Source organism: Plecotus auritus (assembly GCF_963455305.1).
Source record: "Plecotus auritus genome assembly, chromosome: 9".
Taxonomy (NCBI): Eukaryota; Metazoa; Chordata; class Mammalia; order Chiroptera; family Vespertilionidae; genus Plecotus; species Plecotus auritus.
The window spans coordinates 3,211,352-3,226,091 of NC_137783.1; the positions used below are offsets into that span (position 1 = coordinate 3,211,352).

The 14,740-nt window shown below is 54.8% G+C and overlaps 1 protein-coding gene across 7 annotated transcripts in view; it reads left to right on the forward strand.

Annotated features, from left to right (window-relative positions):
- The window catches only part of DOCK1 (dedicator of cytokinesis 1), a 331,039-nt gene that overhangs the window by 116,958 nt on the left and 199,341 nt on the right, over nt 1-14,740 (forward strand). For all 7 annotated transcript variants that reach the window (XM_080641474.1, XM_080641473.1, XM_080641477.1 and 4 more), the window contains 2 exons: nt 3,040-3,110; nt 5,475-5,581. In XM_080641474.1, coding sequence (XP_080497600.1) covers nt 3,040-3,110; nt 5,475-5,581 — 178 coding nt within the window. The remainder of the gene's footprint in view (nt 1-3,039; nt 3,111-5,474; nt 5,582-14,740) is intronic.

Genomic DNA, 14,740 nt, shown 5'->3' on the forward strand with positions numbered 1-14,740 from the left:
CATGTCCTCGGCGGGCCGCATGTGGCCCGCGGGCCGTAGTTTGAGGACGCCTGGGAGACACACACTGCCTCCCGCCGGGGGCTGTCTAGAGAGGTAACCAGTTTTTACCAATTTGGAGGCTGCGGAGGCCTCTCAGAACGTTCTGGCTCTCCTGAGGCTGTGCCTAAATCTCCCAGAGACAGAACACTTAAGTCTGAGAGGAGGATTGTGGGCCCTATATATTTTAGCTCAAACCTCCAACTGGAACCATTTAAACATGCGTTTTCCCGAGAAATATGTAAATTAATAATTGCTTCATACATTATTCAAGAAAAACTTATTTTGTATCATCGATAGCTCTTGTAATCTTATATAAAGATATGCTAATGGATTTAATTAAAATAATTATACTGAATAATCTAGCCTGAACATTACCCTAAAATAGTGTCTATTAATCATCATCAGCGGTAATATTTTTAGCCAGAGAGACACTTACACCATTAAACCGCTACTATATGGAAAGTGCATTTTATTTTTTATTTTGGTTTACGGTTTGGATTAGGTTGGCACTCTCAGGAGATGTATGACAATTAAATTCGCTTAGAAAAGAGTATAAAGTTTATTTAATTTCTTTAATGTGAACTATGCCAGCAATTAGAAAAATTTTAGCATTTTCTGCTTTCTTTTTTTCCCTTTATTATTTTTTTTAATCCTCACCTGAGGGTATTTTTCCCATTGATTTTAGAGAGAGTGGAAGAGAGAGGGAAAGACAGAGAGAAACATCGGTGTGAGAGAAACACATCCATGGGTTGCCTCCTGCACGCACCCTGACCAGGGTCCGGGCCGGGGAGGAGCCTATAACCCAAGTATGTGGCCCTTTGGTCCACAGGTCGATGCTCTATCCACTGAGCCACACTGGCTAGGGCTCCTTTGCTGAATTTTACAAAGAGAGGAGGGGAGAGGGATAGAGAGACAGAAGCATCAGTGACAGAGAAACATAATCTGTTGGCTGCCTCCTGCATCCCCCCCACTGGGGGCCAAACCCACAACCCCCCTCCCCATTCAAAAGAATATCACACATTCTGAGTAAGATTTTATTAAATATAGAACTGATTTACAAAAAAAATAAGACAAGACAAAAACAGGGGGAAAATACCTCCCATTTCCTCTCTGTTCCCATTATCCTGACTCCTTCCTGATTTGTGATTTGCCTAATGATTCTATGGACTATTTCCTCACTGCGTGGGGCCTTGGTAAGCCAGAGGTTTCACTGAATGGAGGTCCTGTTTGGGAGTTCTGCAGGCTGCTGTCTTGGTATTAGCCCACAGCCCCCCGCCTTATCCTTGGGGCGCTCTCCTGTCCACCTTGGGATGCGGCCTAAACTGAGGAAAGCCACAGGCTCCACAGAGCAAATGGGGCCCCAATAGGCCCACAGGACCCCAAACCTGAGATTGTGGACGGAGAGCCGTGTGGCCTGTGGGCGACGTAGATGAAATGGGCTTGGTGAGGCAGTCAGAGCCCTTGGGGGCGGGGGACACGTCTGTCCCTCTCCGTGTCCTGGCTGTTCCTCCAACTGAGGGGACCCAGCTCCCGGGAGCCCAGGATGCAGATGTCTGAAAGTTAGGGGAGGGGATGTCTCTTGAGAATCAAGAGGTGATTTGGAGGAATGTCAGTCAGCCTGGACGTCCTAGAGTTCTAAGTGTTGATTGTGGGCACAGACCTGACACCGGGTGGGCAGGCCGGCCTCTCTGGTTAACACAGCGCCCAGCGGCCTCGGGCAGAAGGAAAGACCCGTCTCGTTTGTCGCTGTCTGCTTTGTCCTGTGACGGGATCGATCCGGTCGCTGCAGGCAGGGGAAGCTGTCGGGTCAGGATAAAATGCAGGATGCGTGTGCCCCTCACCCTCGGGCCCTCACGCACTAATGGAGCCGCTCTAGGGTCCGAGCAGTCACCCGTGCAAACGCTTATTACCAAAAGTCACAATAAGTAATTTTCAGCTTTTCAAAGCAACTTCAAGGCCGTCGGAGCACGACTCTTTGAAACCAGAATGGAATTGTTTCCGTCTCATGCCCTCTTCAGAAGTCGCGCCTTGAATTGTGCTTAAACTTCGTTCTTGCTTCTGGGAAACAGGGAAAACGATTGCTTTCCTCCTCTGTTTTCAGTTTGATTCTGAGCTTTAATGCATCGCGGGCGATGTTCGGCTTGAGCGTTATCTTCCTCCGCTTCATTCAGGGAGGGGGAGCGCAGCCTGGGGCGAGGGGTCACTGAGAGTGACAGCTCGGGGCGGCCGTCCCGTCAGGACACTTACAATCCAGGAACTTTCCCCAGCCGGATAGAGAGGAGGAGGCTGAGGCTCTGGCTCCCTGCAGACCTACCTTTAACTCAAGCTCAGCTCAGTCCTGGCTGTGCGATCAGGGGCCAAGTAATTGACAGGTCTCCCCTGTGGGTTTCCTTACCTTCCAACACTGCTCACTTCCTGGAGGAGGTCTGAGGGAATTAAAGATATTTGTACAAGGGTCCTCGCTTAGTGCATTGCAACATTATTACCATCACTCTGTTGTTTTTGCAAGTGTAGGTTTTCTAGGAGATACATAATATCAATACAGGGGATAAAGTCACTACAGGAAGAAATGGCTCCTACTTAAGGGCGGCCCGGATATCAGGGATGTACGCATATGGGAAGACAGTTTTAATTGCTGAACATGAGAGCGTGCGGGGATCCGGATGGGCGAGGGTCCTGCTGAGGGCACAGGTCTTCCCGTGTCGTCGCCGAGCCAGGGCTGAGGAGAACACGCACAGTGTGGCCTTGGGCCAGCAGGCACTCAGCGTGGGCTTCTGTTACTACTGCTGTGAGCGTTCTGTGTTGAGATTGTGGCACATCCCTGGTGTGTGGGTCATCGGTTTTTTCTTTGCTCTTTTTTGCATCAGCCAGCAGCCGCTCACCTAGCGAGCGATCTCCCTCTTCCCGGAACGCGTGTGGTTCCGCGCAGTAATTACCAATCTGTGTTAATATTTGCAAAACGGCACGAGGCTCAGCAGTCTCCTCTGGTCTTGGTTTCAGGGGGCAGCGCTGAAGTACCTGCCAACGATCGTCAACGATGTGAAATTGGTGTTTGATCCCAAAGAGCTCAGGTAAGGAAGCTCGGGGCCTGAAGGAGGTCCAGGCCCCTCCTGGGCCTTCTCAGTGTGTGTGGTCCACGGGTGCACACCTTCTCTACTGATTAAAAACGAAAAAGACATGGAACACCACGTGTGTACTTTTCCTGCTTGGAAACTTGATTCATGTTTTGATGAAACAGAAGAGATCACAGGAGAACCAATCGTACGTAAGTCCCTGGATCCCTCTGGTTCTTTTGTGCACCCCACGTGCACACACCCCTCACATCCAGCACCGTGGTCACTGTCTCCCATCGGCCCCTGCAGGCAAGACGCCCTGCTTCCCCCCAGCACGGATCATCGTCCACGTCATCGCCTCTCATGACTTTCACGGTGCGCCCCTACACGGGCCGTCATCTATCCAAGTACCAACAGGAGACACATCGATTGCGTGCTTCCTCCACACACACGGCACTTTCCACGTGGTGTTCAGTTAACCTTTACAGCGGTGGCGTGGCATAGGTGCTATTATTAGCCCCCTTTTATGCTAAGTCAGTTAAAGGCGCCATAGTTGGCGAGCAGCCTTGCTTCCAGACCAACGCAGGCTTCCTGACCACAACGGCCAGGCGGCCAGGCTGTACTAACGGGTGGCACACTGTGTCCAGTTGATTCTTTATTTTTTAAAAAATATATATTTTTTATTGATTTTAGAGAGGAAGGGAGAGGGAGAGAGAGAGATAGAAAAGCAATGATGAGAGAGAATCATTGATCGGCTGCCTCCTGCATGCCTCCCACTGGGGATCAAGTACACAACCCAGGCATGTACCCTTGACCGGAATTGAACCTGGGACCCTTCAGTCCGCAAGCCAACACTCTGTCCACTGAGCCCAAACTGGCTAGGGCTGTTCAGTTTTTAATTATGGTGAACTATGCTAGGATACAATTTTTTATAGCTTAATTGTAGCATCTGCCCTTATTTACATCATTAGCATAAACAGAAGTGGAATTACTAGGTCTTGCCTGTTCTTAAAAAGATTTTTAATAGCTGTCGTCTAGTTGCCCTGTCAAAGGTCATACTAAACCTGTATGTATTGGCATCTGTCTTCCTAAACTTCGCCAAAACTTGGGATTATTATTGTATCCAAGCCTGACAACGTGATTGGTGAGGAAGGATCTCACAGCTTTAATTTGCATTTCTTTGGTTGCTAACAAGAACTCTGTTAACACTCCTTCAGGAGTATTTTTGGCCATCTGTAAAAGTAAGTTTTTTGACACCCTTGCTACTGAGATGTGAGGTCTGTGCTGTAAAGTTCGCCCGTGTTAGCGCATTCCGTGATATGGTTTCCAGTATTTTTGCGGAGTTGGGGGACCCTCACCCTGAGAGCATTTTAGAGCAGTTTCATGCATTTCCCAGTAAGACCCCTGGGGCCCATTCCCAGTCCTTCCCCACGCCCACCAGCAGCCGCTCGCTCCTCTCTGGATTTAGAGGTGTGCCTTTTCTGGGGTGCATGGGGCCGTACACTGAGTGACCCATTGTGAGTGTCCTCTTTCACTTAGCGTGATGTTTTCAAGGGACAGCCACGTTGCAGGCCGTGTCAGAGTCTCATTCCTGGGATGGGGGAATTGTAGGGCTGTTTTGCGTGTAGTGTATGCACCCCTCCAGCTGCTGCGCCTCTGGGGTGTCTCCCCTCCCCCAGTGCCATGAGCCACGTTGCTGCGGGGCATGTACACGGTTTGGTGTGGATAAACATTTTCATTGCTCTTGGGTACATGCCTAGGAGTGGAAACGCTGCATCAGAGGGTAACTTGTCAACATTTTGCAGAACTGCCAACGTGTTTTCCGAAGTGGCTGCACCGTCTCACATCCCACTAGCGTGGTCCGAGGGTTCCCATTTCTCCACATCCCGGCCAACACTCGTTATTGCCCGTCTTTTATACGACAGCCATTTCAGTGGGTGTGAAATGAAACCGTAACATTTTATTTTATTATTTTTTTAAAAATATATTTTATTGATATTTTACAGAGAAGAAGGGAGAGGGATAGAGAGCTAGAAACATCGATGGGAGAGAAACATCGATCAGCTGCCTCCTGCACACCTCCCACTGGGGATGTGCCCGCAACCAAGGTACATGCCCTTGACCGGAATCGAACCCGGGACCCTTCAGTCCGCAGGCCGACGCTCTACCCACTGAGCCACACCGGTTTCGGCGAAACAGTAACATTTTAAAGTATCATTTTTGGGACCAGATTTTGCCCCATATTGTATAATGGGCATATTAGCCAACATTCTGGTGGCATTTAATGACCCCTGAATGACCTTGCGTCTCCATACCGTCTCGTGACACTTGGGACCACTTTAGCTGTATTTCCCTAAATCCTTCTCTTGTTCTTTCTCACAGCAAAATGTTTACCGATTTCATCCTCAACGTTCCCGTGGGCCTGCTGACCATCCAGAAGCTGTACTGCTTGATCGAGATCATCCACAGTGACCTCTTCACCCAGCACGGTGAGCGGAACCCTGAACGCCATTAAATTGTCCCATTAGTCGCTGTCTGTAGGCCTTGCCCCTTCTGGATTCGCTCCTCCGTGCGGAAAGAAGTGGAGGTTGCACCCAATTAAAACAGCTCCGTTACAAGACGGGAAGATGTAGCCCTTACGAGGAGGATGGTAATTGACATCTAGCTTAGGCCATAGATCATGAGGAGGGGGGGCGGAGCCTCCGGGTTTGCCATTCAGGTGCACACCAGCGCCCTCGGCAATCAGCGGGCATTGTCGCCTCCAGGATGCTGATTGTCTGTCCTGGGAGGCAATCACTCGCTTCTGTTGGGAGGATTGCGAAGAAGAATCTCAAGTTTTCTTTAAATGTAGATGTAATGGTTCTGTCTTATCCTCAACTTTGCATTCTCGGACGCGTTTTCTTCCAACCCTGCTCCAAGTAATAGGAATTTTAATGATTTCTCCACGCACTTAACCTGAGGAGAACCTCACCTTTCCCCGCATTATCTCCCTACGCCTTCCACTACTCATTTTCTTTCTTTTTGGACCGACTGAATTAGTATGTTAACCTCGTCAGGCAGTTCTCTTGAACGTGTAAATCCTTTGCATAATTCCATCACCTTCCTCATTTGTTGGAGGCAGGCGTGAAACCTGCCGAGGGACATTCTGGCTGAAAAAACCCAGCTTGATTCTGCTCCGTGTGGCCCAGACGGGGCTGCTGCATGCATTTTCCTGCATCCTCACGCTGGGATGAGGGGCTGGGGCGGCCCACTCCTGGGCCTCGGGGACGTTCTCGCAGAGGTCCTGGCTCGGCTGACAACCAGTGTGTGTGTGGCTCGGTCCTTTGTACCTTCTGGGTTACTGGACCCTCTGTTTGCCTGCTCTCTCTCATCTCATTTCCTAACCTAACTTCGTAAAATGCACTGGAGCCTACACTTATAGCTAAGCTCATGTTCAGAGAAAATGTGAAGACTTCCTCTGGGTGTTCTTCTGGAGGAAAAACATCAAGGCAAGAAGAGGACAGCCTTCTTTAAAAAAAGAGAGAGGAAGGAAGAGGGAGAGGGAGAGAGAGAGAAACATCAATGATGAGAGAGAGTCATGGATCGGCTGCCTCCTGCACACCCCCTACTTGGGATCGAGCCCACAACCCAGGTATGTGCCCTGATCAGGAATCAACCGTGATCTCCTGGATGATAGGTCGATGCTCAACCACTGAGTCACACCAGCCGGGCCTTACTCTAGTTCTTTAGCCCAGCGGTCACCAACCGGTGGTCTGTGGAACACTGGTGGCCTGTGAGGTCTGAAAGGTTGGCGGCCGCTGCTTTAGGCCATAGAAAGCTTGTCGGGAAAGTTCTTGTTTATTTCTTTCTGGTGATGATGTTGCCCAGGTATCAAGAGGTGTGTTTCTCTTTCTCTTCCTATTTCTGTTCTCATTCTTGTTCTACCAGTCCTTTACCACCGACCGACGCAAAGCCTGTTTCGGAAGTATGCCCCATGCAAATAAACATTTATAGCTTATATTAAGCATTTATAGGTTTTTATGAAGCAGTAGCTTTGCTTAATAAGGAGTTACCAGGATACATAATTCTTCAGGATACGTTGCATCTTTTTAAGTACCAAGTTGTATCTTTTTAACAGCAACTTGTACCCACTAACATAGTAAATGAGGTTGTATGACATATGCGAATTCCAAGTGTCCTGGGCTAAGGGAGCCGAAATTAGCCTGAAGCTCCACGTGGTACAAGCTGCTCCACAGCCGCCCAGCAGGTGAGGTCTCTAGGCCGCACCTGCGAGCCCAGTATGCTTGGAAGCCCACTGGCCGCCGGGAGGGGTTCAAGGTGCACTGGCTGCCGGGAGGGGTGCAGGAGGGAGGGGTGCAGGGCGCACTGGCCTGCAGGAGGGGATCAGGGCACGCTGGCCACCGGGAAGAGATCAGGGCGCACTGGCCGCCGGGAAGGGATCAGGGCGCGCTGGCCGCTGGGAAGGGATCAGGGCGCGCTGGCCGCCGGGAAGGGATCAGGGCGCGCTGGCCGCCGGGAACGGGCCCCCCTGCTGGCTTTGGGTTCTAGGACTCTTCCTGGGTAGGGGACACGGTCAGCCCTGTGTTCTCACGCAGGCTCCCTGCCTCGTTCCAGCCGCCAGCAGCCTCTGAGCTCCTCGTCGGAAACCACTTCCCCGTGGAAATCTTCCGGGTGGTCTGTTCTTACAAGCACGTCGCGCTCGTGCTAAACAGCCTTTGCCGCATTTGGTTACATGTTGGAAGGCAAACGGTCTCCCGGTGAGATACGCCGGCTGTGATTTTCTTGCTCTGTTCCATTTTTGTGTTAATTTCTAAAAAAAATGTTAGTCGTCTAGCTCCTGTGTCTGTTTCCCGTGGGCCCGGTCCGAGGAGCTCCCGGACATGCACGGTTTTGGAGTTGGCTGTACCCAGGTTTCGCTGCCCCAGCTACCCACTGCGCCAGCCTCCGGAAACCTTCTCCTGGGCGCGTGATCCGACGGCACCGCCGGCGGCTCCTCGGCTGCTCGGGGGCGGCCCCGGGCGGGTCTTTGCTCCGCAGCCTGGGTCATGCCTCGTGGGAAACACTCCCTTTGCTCTGCAGCATTTCCTTCCATCTGCCTCCACGTCAAGGACCTCGTAGTTTCCAGCGTCTCGCTTCCAGGGCCGGGCGAGCTGGTCCGTGCACGGAGCTGGCGGTGACTTCTGTGTCTGCACGCGCCCCTCTGCAGGAGAGCCCTCCATGCCCCCCGCCCCCGGGCAGGTGCGGGTGCCAGTCTGCAAGGCTTGGGGCGCCCCGTCTGCTTCCTCCTCCTCCTCCTCCTCCTGCTCCCCTGTGCCGCTCTGAAGGTCACGGAGCCCGAGGATGGCCCGGCTGAGGCTGTCAGGCTGCGTCTTGGGCAAACGGGCTGTGTCTGGCGCCAGCCCGCGGGGCCTCCTCGCTGCTGCCATGGCCCCGCTCTGCCCCAGGTGTGCCAGTTGAGATGCTTCCTCTGGAGCAGTTTTAGAAAATTCGGGTTGTCTTCTTTTTGCTGCGTACCCTCCTACTCCCCGGCTCGGTGGGAAGGGGAGGCAGCTCAGCCCTGGCTCTGGATTCAGCACCGCTTTCCATGAACATGAAGGAACAGTTCAAACCTGCAGGACAGTGGGAACAGGGTCACACGTGTGCATGTGGCCGTCACTGGGCCTCCACGTGTTCGAGCTCTGGCCCGTGTTGTTTTCCCTAGAGATTGGGAAGCACATCTCCGCCACGCCAGCGTTCACGAGGGTGCCTTCTCCAGTGTGTGGGGGGTTCCGAGTGCATGGCGTGTTCCGGGAAACGGGGGATGGGCACGGGGCTGGTCCCCTGCCGTGTCGGAGCTGACCTTGCATGTCCCCGCGTCGGCTCTGGGCCCATGCAGGGCCTGCGCCTCGTTAGCATGCTGGGCACGCGGGCCCGTCAATGGGCGGTGATGGCTCCCGCGCCTCTCGCGATGTGACTTGACTCCCTGAGAGCCGGTGGAATGATTATGGCTCCACACGGAAATGACTCCCCGCGTCATCGCTGGTGGGCACGGAGCAGGCTTTCCAAGCGGGACGCGGAGACGGGCCCTCAGAGCGCGCGGTGTGTGCGTGGGCCGCTGTTCCCAGGTGGGCTTGTTGCTGGGGGGGGGGGGGGGGGGGGGGCGGGGGGGTGACCAAAGCTGTGAGAAGGACAGCTTCGACCCTGTGACAGGACTGAGAAGCTTCTTTGCCGTTAAATTAAAATAAACTCTGGGAGGCCACGGTCTAGGGTTTGTGATCACAAAACGTTTTGCATTAATAGTACAGAAACTGGAATAAAGGAATAATCTGAGGTCGCCGCATCTTAGAAATTAGTCAAGAGCATTGGACTTGCAAGAAGCACTTGCCCCCATGTGCCCACCCCCAGGTGCCCCCCCACGTCCTCACATGCCCTACCCAGGTGCCCCCCATGTGCCCCCATGTGCCCTCACCCACATACCCTCCCCCATGTGCCCCCACATGTCCTCACATGCCCCCCACATGTCCCCCACATGCCCCCTATGTGCCCTCCCCCAGGTGCCCCCCCACATGCCTCCCACATACCCCCATGTGCCCTCCCCCACGTGCCCCCCACATGCCCCCATGTGCCCTCCCCCATATAACCTCCCCCACATGCCCCCATGTGCCCTCACCCACATACCCTCCCCCATGTGCCCCCACATGTCCTCCACATGCCCTACCCAGGTGCCCCCCACATGCCCCCATGTGCCCTCACCCACATACCCTCCCCCATGTGCCCCCCACATGTCCTCACATGCCCCCCACATGTCCCCCACATGCCCCCTATGTGCCCTCCCCCAGGTGCCCCCCCACATGCCTCCCACATACCCCCATGTGCCCTCCCCCACGTGCCCCCCACATGCCCCCATGTGCCCTCCCCCATATAACCTCCCCCACATGCCCCCATGTGCCCTCACCCACATACCCTCCCCCATGTGCCCCCACATGTCCTCCACATGCCCTACCCAGGTGCCCCCCACATGCACCCATGTGCCCTCCCCCATATACCCTCCCCCACTTACCCCCCACATGCCCCCATATGCCCTCCCCTACGTGCCCCCCACATACCCCCATATACCCTCCCCCACTTGCCCCCACATGCCCCCATGTGCCCTCCCCCATATACCCTCCCCCACTTGCCCCCCACATGCCCCCATGTGCCCTCCTCCACGTGCCCCCCACATGCCCCCATATACCCTCCCCCACATGCCCTCCCCCAGGTGCCCCCCACATGCCCCTATGTGCCCTCCTCCACATGCCCCCCACATTCCCCCATATACCCTCCCCCACTTGCCCCCCACATGCCCCCATGTGCCCTCCTTCATGTACCCCCCACATGCCCCCATATACCCTCCCCCACATGCCCTCCCCCAGGTGCCCCCCACATGCCCTTCCCCTCCTGGGCCTCTTAACGCTGCAGTTCTGATCCCGAGACCTCTGGAAAGATTATTCCAGTTAACACGGAATCATTCCTTTACCTTCCAAGACCCCATCTTTCCATTCCCCCAGATTGAAAGTGACAAAAGCAACGGACAGGTTTTCTGTGGAGCTTGCCACGTGCCGATCCCTGAGTGTTGATGTTGTTTGGGAGGGTGGGATGAGCTGTGAGAGTGAAGATTTGGAGATTTAGTGGAAGACAATGGCTCTGGGGTCTTGACAGTAGTTTAATACTCGTGGTGGATTCCGTTGGTGGAAGCTCACTGTTCATGGGCGCCTCTGGTTTTCTGGGGTTTTCCCTCAGATGGTTGGAATCTCGGAATAGAACCGTGCCATTGCCCTCGCTCCCGGGCCATCCCCTCTCTCCCGGGCCGTCCCCTCTCTCCCTGGCCGTCCCCTCTCTCCCTGGCCGTCCCCTCACTCCCGGGCCATCCCCTCACTCCCGGGCCATCCCCTCGCTCCCGGGCCATTTCCCTCGCTCCCGGGCCATCCCCTCACTCCCGGGCCATCCCCTCACTCCCGGGCCATTTCCCTCGCTCGGGCCATCCCCTCGCTCCCGGGCCGTCCCCTCTCTCCCTGGCCGTCCCCTCTCTCCCTGGCCGTCCCCTCTCTCCCAGGCCGTCCCCTCGCTCCCTGGCCGTCCCCTCTCTCCCAGGCCGTCCCCTCGCTCCCTGGCCGTCCCCTCTCTCCCGGGCCGTCCCCTCTCTCCCTGGCCGTCCCCTCGCTCCCTGGCCGTCCCCTCTCTCCCGGGCCGTCCCCTCTCTCCCTGGCCGTCCCCTCGCTCCCTGGCCGTCCCCTCTCTCCCGGGCCGTCCCCTCTCTCCCAGGCCGTCCCCTCGCTCCCTGGCCGTCCCCTCTCTCCCGGGCCGTCCCCTCTCTCCCTGGCCGTCCCCTCTCTCCCGGGCCGTCCCCTCTCTCCCGGGCCGTCCCCTCGCTCCCTGGCCGTCCCCTCGCTCCCTGGCCGTCCCCTCGCTCCCTGGCCGTCCCCTCTCTCCCGGGCCGTCCCCTCTCTCCCTGGCCGTCCCCTCGCTCCCTGGCCGTCCCCTCTCTCTCTGGCCGTCCCCTCTCTCCCAGGCCGTCCCCTCGCTCCCTGGCCGTCCCCTCTCTCCCTGGCCGTCCCCTCTCTCCCAGGCCGTCCCCTCGCTCCCTGGCCGTCCCCTCTCTCCCGGGCCGTCCCCTCGCTCCCGGGCCGTCCCCTCGCTCCCGGGCCGTCCCCTCGCTCCCGGGCCGTCCCCTCGCTCCCTGGCCGTCCCCTCTCTCCCTGGCCGTCCCCTCGCTCCCTGGCCGTCCCCTCTCTCCCTGGCCGTCCCCTCGCTCCCTGGCCGTCCCCTCGCTCCCTGGCCGTCCCCTCTCTCCCTGGCCGTCCCCTCTCTCCCTGGCCATCCCCTTGACACTTTTCTTCAATCCAGCCAGCAGGCACCCTTTACAGAGGGCCCGTCATAAAACTTCATTCGGGTCCGGTACGATTTCTGAACAACACAGAGCTTCTTACAACTGTCGGCATGACGAGCTTAAATTACTTTCCTTATTCTTTGTTTCAAGGTGAATGATTCTTCCCGCTCTGAAGCTGAGGGAAACGCTCTGTCTTAATGGTGGGGACATTAGTTACAGCAGCCCTTCGAGATCCGAGGGCAGAGGCCTTGGCCCCTGAGGGGACTCCTATTAGGAAATATTGAAGCCAGGGCGCCAGGCGACTTGATGGCGATTAGATCCAAGGTAGGGGATTTATCTCTCCCAAAATGACCCTGTTCCTCAAATCCCTGTGCTTTATTTTACGTGGTAGAAAGAAAAGCCGTGTTTAATAGAGGCCTAGAACAAAATAGAGTTTAATGCTTTGGATCCATAAACATCAACATAAAACCTCTTCCGCTTCTCCACGGTGGGAAATGGAGAGGCATGTCTCTTTATTGAAAGGAAGCTGAAGGACAGAGCTGCTCTGCGGTGGTTTTGTTAACCTGATGGATGTTTTACCGAAAAGAGAAATTGGGGTTGGGACCACCTGGTGTCGTAATCACCCAAGGGACCTCTCATACATCACTCGGGGTCCTCTGGACAGTGGTGCTGACGAGGTCTAATGAGCAGCACTAGCTGCGAGCCCCAGAGCTGGTTCTGTTAAATAATGGTGGGCTGTGACCGGCATTTCCCCCTCTTCCATCTTTTCACACCCGGAGAACATTTTAATCTTTATCTGGAAAGTGCTGCCCCTTTTCCATCCCTCATTCTACCTATCAGTCTACATCTCTCATTATAGGTGTGTCTGAAAAGGCCATTTGTTCAAAACGGTGCAGCCGTTTAGAAATGGTTTATTGAATTCAGGAGGGTGCAGTCCATTTCACTTTCTTAATCATAGCCATTTCAATGCCATTATTATTCGTCGAGCACCTGCCCTGTGCCCGGGACTGTTGGTTAGCAAGTTTAATTCCTCTGATAGGGCTTCAGAGCCATCCACTTAAGAAAAACCGTAGAATTAGAGAAAGAGTAATTCTCTTAACTTACAGATAAGGGCCCAGGAGTTAAGTAACTACCTTAGTTCAAGTCTGTGAGGAGCTGGATCAGGGAGCTGTCCGCTGCCTTGGTGCTGCTTAAGGGGTGGTCTTGTCACAGATCCATCTCCTACTCTTAAACTGTTTCACACGCACCATAGGAGAAGTGCATTCGGAAAACGGAATTCACCTCCAAGGCCACATGTAGCAAGATAAACGCTCAATACGCGAATAAACAACACGCAGGTAAAGTGAATGTAGACGAAGCACGTGGTGGTGTGTTCGTGTGCTCATAGACTTCTCATAGCTTCTCCCTTGTCTTGGTGGCTGGGGCATTTTTCATTGCTTTGCCGCCTCTCAGTTACAGTTCCGTGGCCCTGGTACCTCAGAGCTGGAGGCAAATCCCCTTGTCTCTGTTCATTTCAGCACTCACCCCAGAGGCGCTGAGGATCTGCTGACCAGAACGTGCATGGCGGTGCGACTTGTCGACAGGAATAGCGGCACAGGGCAGGGCAGTTGTATGACACACACCTGTTCAGAAAGGAAAGAGCGGCCTGCCTCGGGTGGCTCGATGGTTTCCTCCTGGCACTGTTGACAGTCAGGACTTGTTGCATTGAGAAAAATTTAATTTGCATTTGACATGTAAAGATACCAGGATCGTACATGTCTACACGCAGGTGCACATGCAGGGATCTGTTGCCCTGAGGTGCTCTGGCTCAGGAGCAGGCATCAGGTCTGCTGCCGCTCTGGGGTGCCATCCCTGTGTATCCCTTCCCTCCGGCTCCGGTTCCCACATCCATGCCACGTGGACATAACTGGACGGTCCTTCTGACCCCTTGCGTGGCTGGCCCTGTTTGGTGCATTTCTGTTGCCTGAGCACCTGCACGGAGGGAAGAAGTCGCTGGAGCAAACTGAATCATGAGGACACAGAGTTCTTCGATAGGTGAAAAATAAGATGGTTGCCTGGGAAAGATGGATAGCAAGCACCCCCTATCTGTATGGCTCTTCCTGTGTAATCCTCATCCACAGCGTTCCCGTGCCTCGCAGTCCTGTGTAACAAGGCTCAGGTTATTAAATCACTTTATGGATCATTTGTTTAATGTGACCCAACTAAAAATTAAGGAGCACATGACTCAGTGTTCATAAAACAAATGTTTGAAATGAACAGATTTATTCCCGTCTTTGCATCTTGCCGGAACGTAGAGCCGTCAGGCGGTTACGGACGGATGTTCCGCTTGGACGCTCATCAGCTGATGATGCCTGTTGAATACCTTGGATAAAGATGAACGTTTTTATACCCTGTGCCCATTCCCAGAGCATTAATCCTCGGGGCTCCAGCTCACACAGCTGAGGGTGAGCAGATGCCGCGTTGCTGCTGTCTGTGATCACAGTGGGTCACGCTGGGCGGGGGGATGGAGGGGGCTGCAGGACCTCTGGTCCCCACGGCCGATCTGCGTGGAGTCAGCCCACCAGGCTGCCCGCCTCTCTTCCAGGCAGCCGGGACCGCTGTCCTCGCTGGTCCTGCTTCCACAGGTTATGTCTGTGCCTCGACTCACAGCTAGCAGCAGTGATAAGTCCCCAAGTCACAGACGTGCGATGGCGGGTCTGCTCGGAGACGGCGGGGCCCGGCTTCTGCTTCCCGTGCCGCCCACCAGGCCTCGGAGTGAGCGATGGCACCCGCGGTCTGTGACATCTGCCTCCTGGCGCGCTCC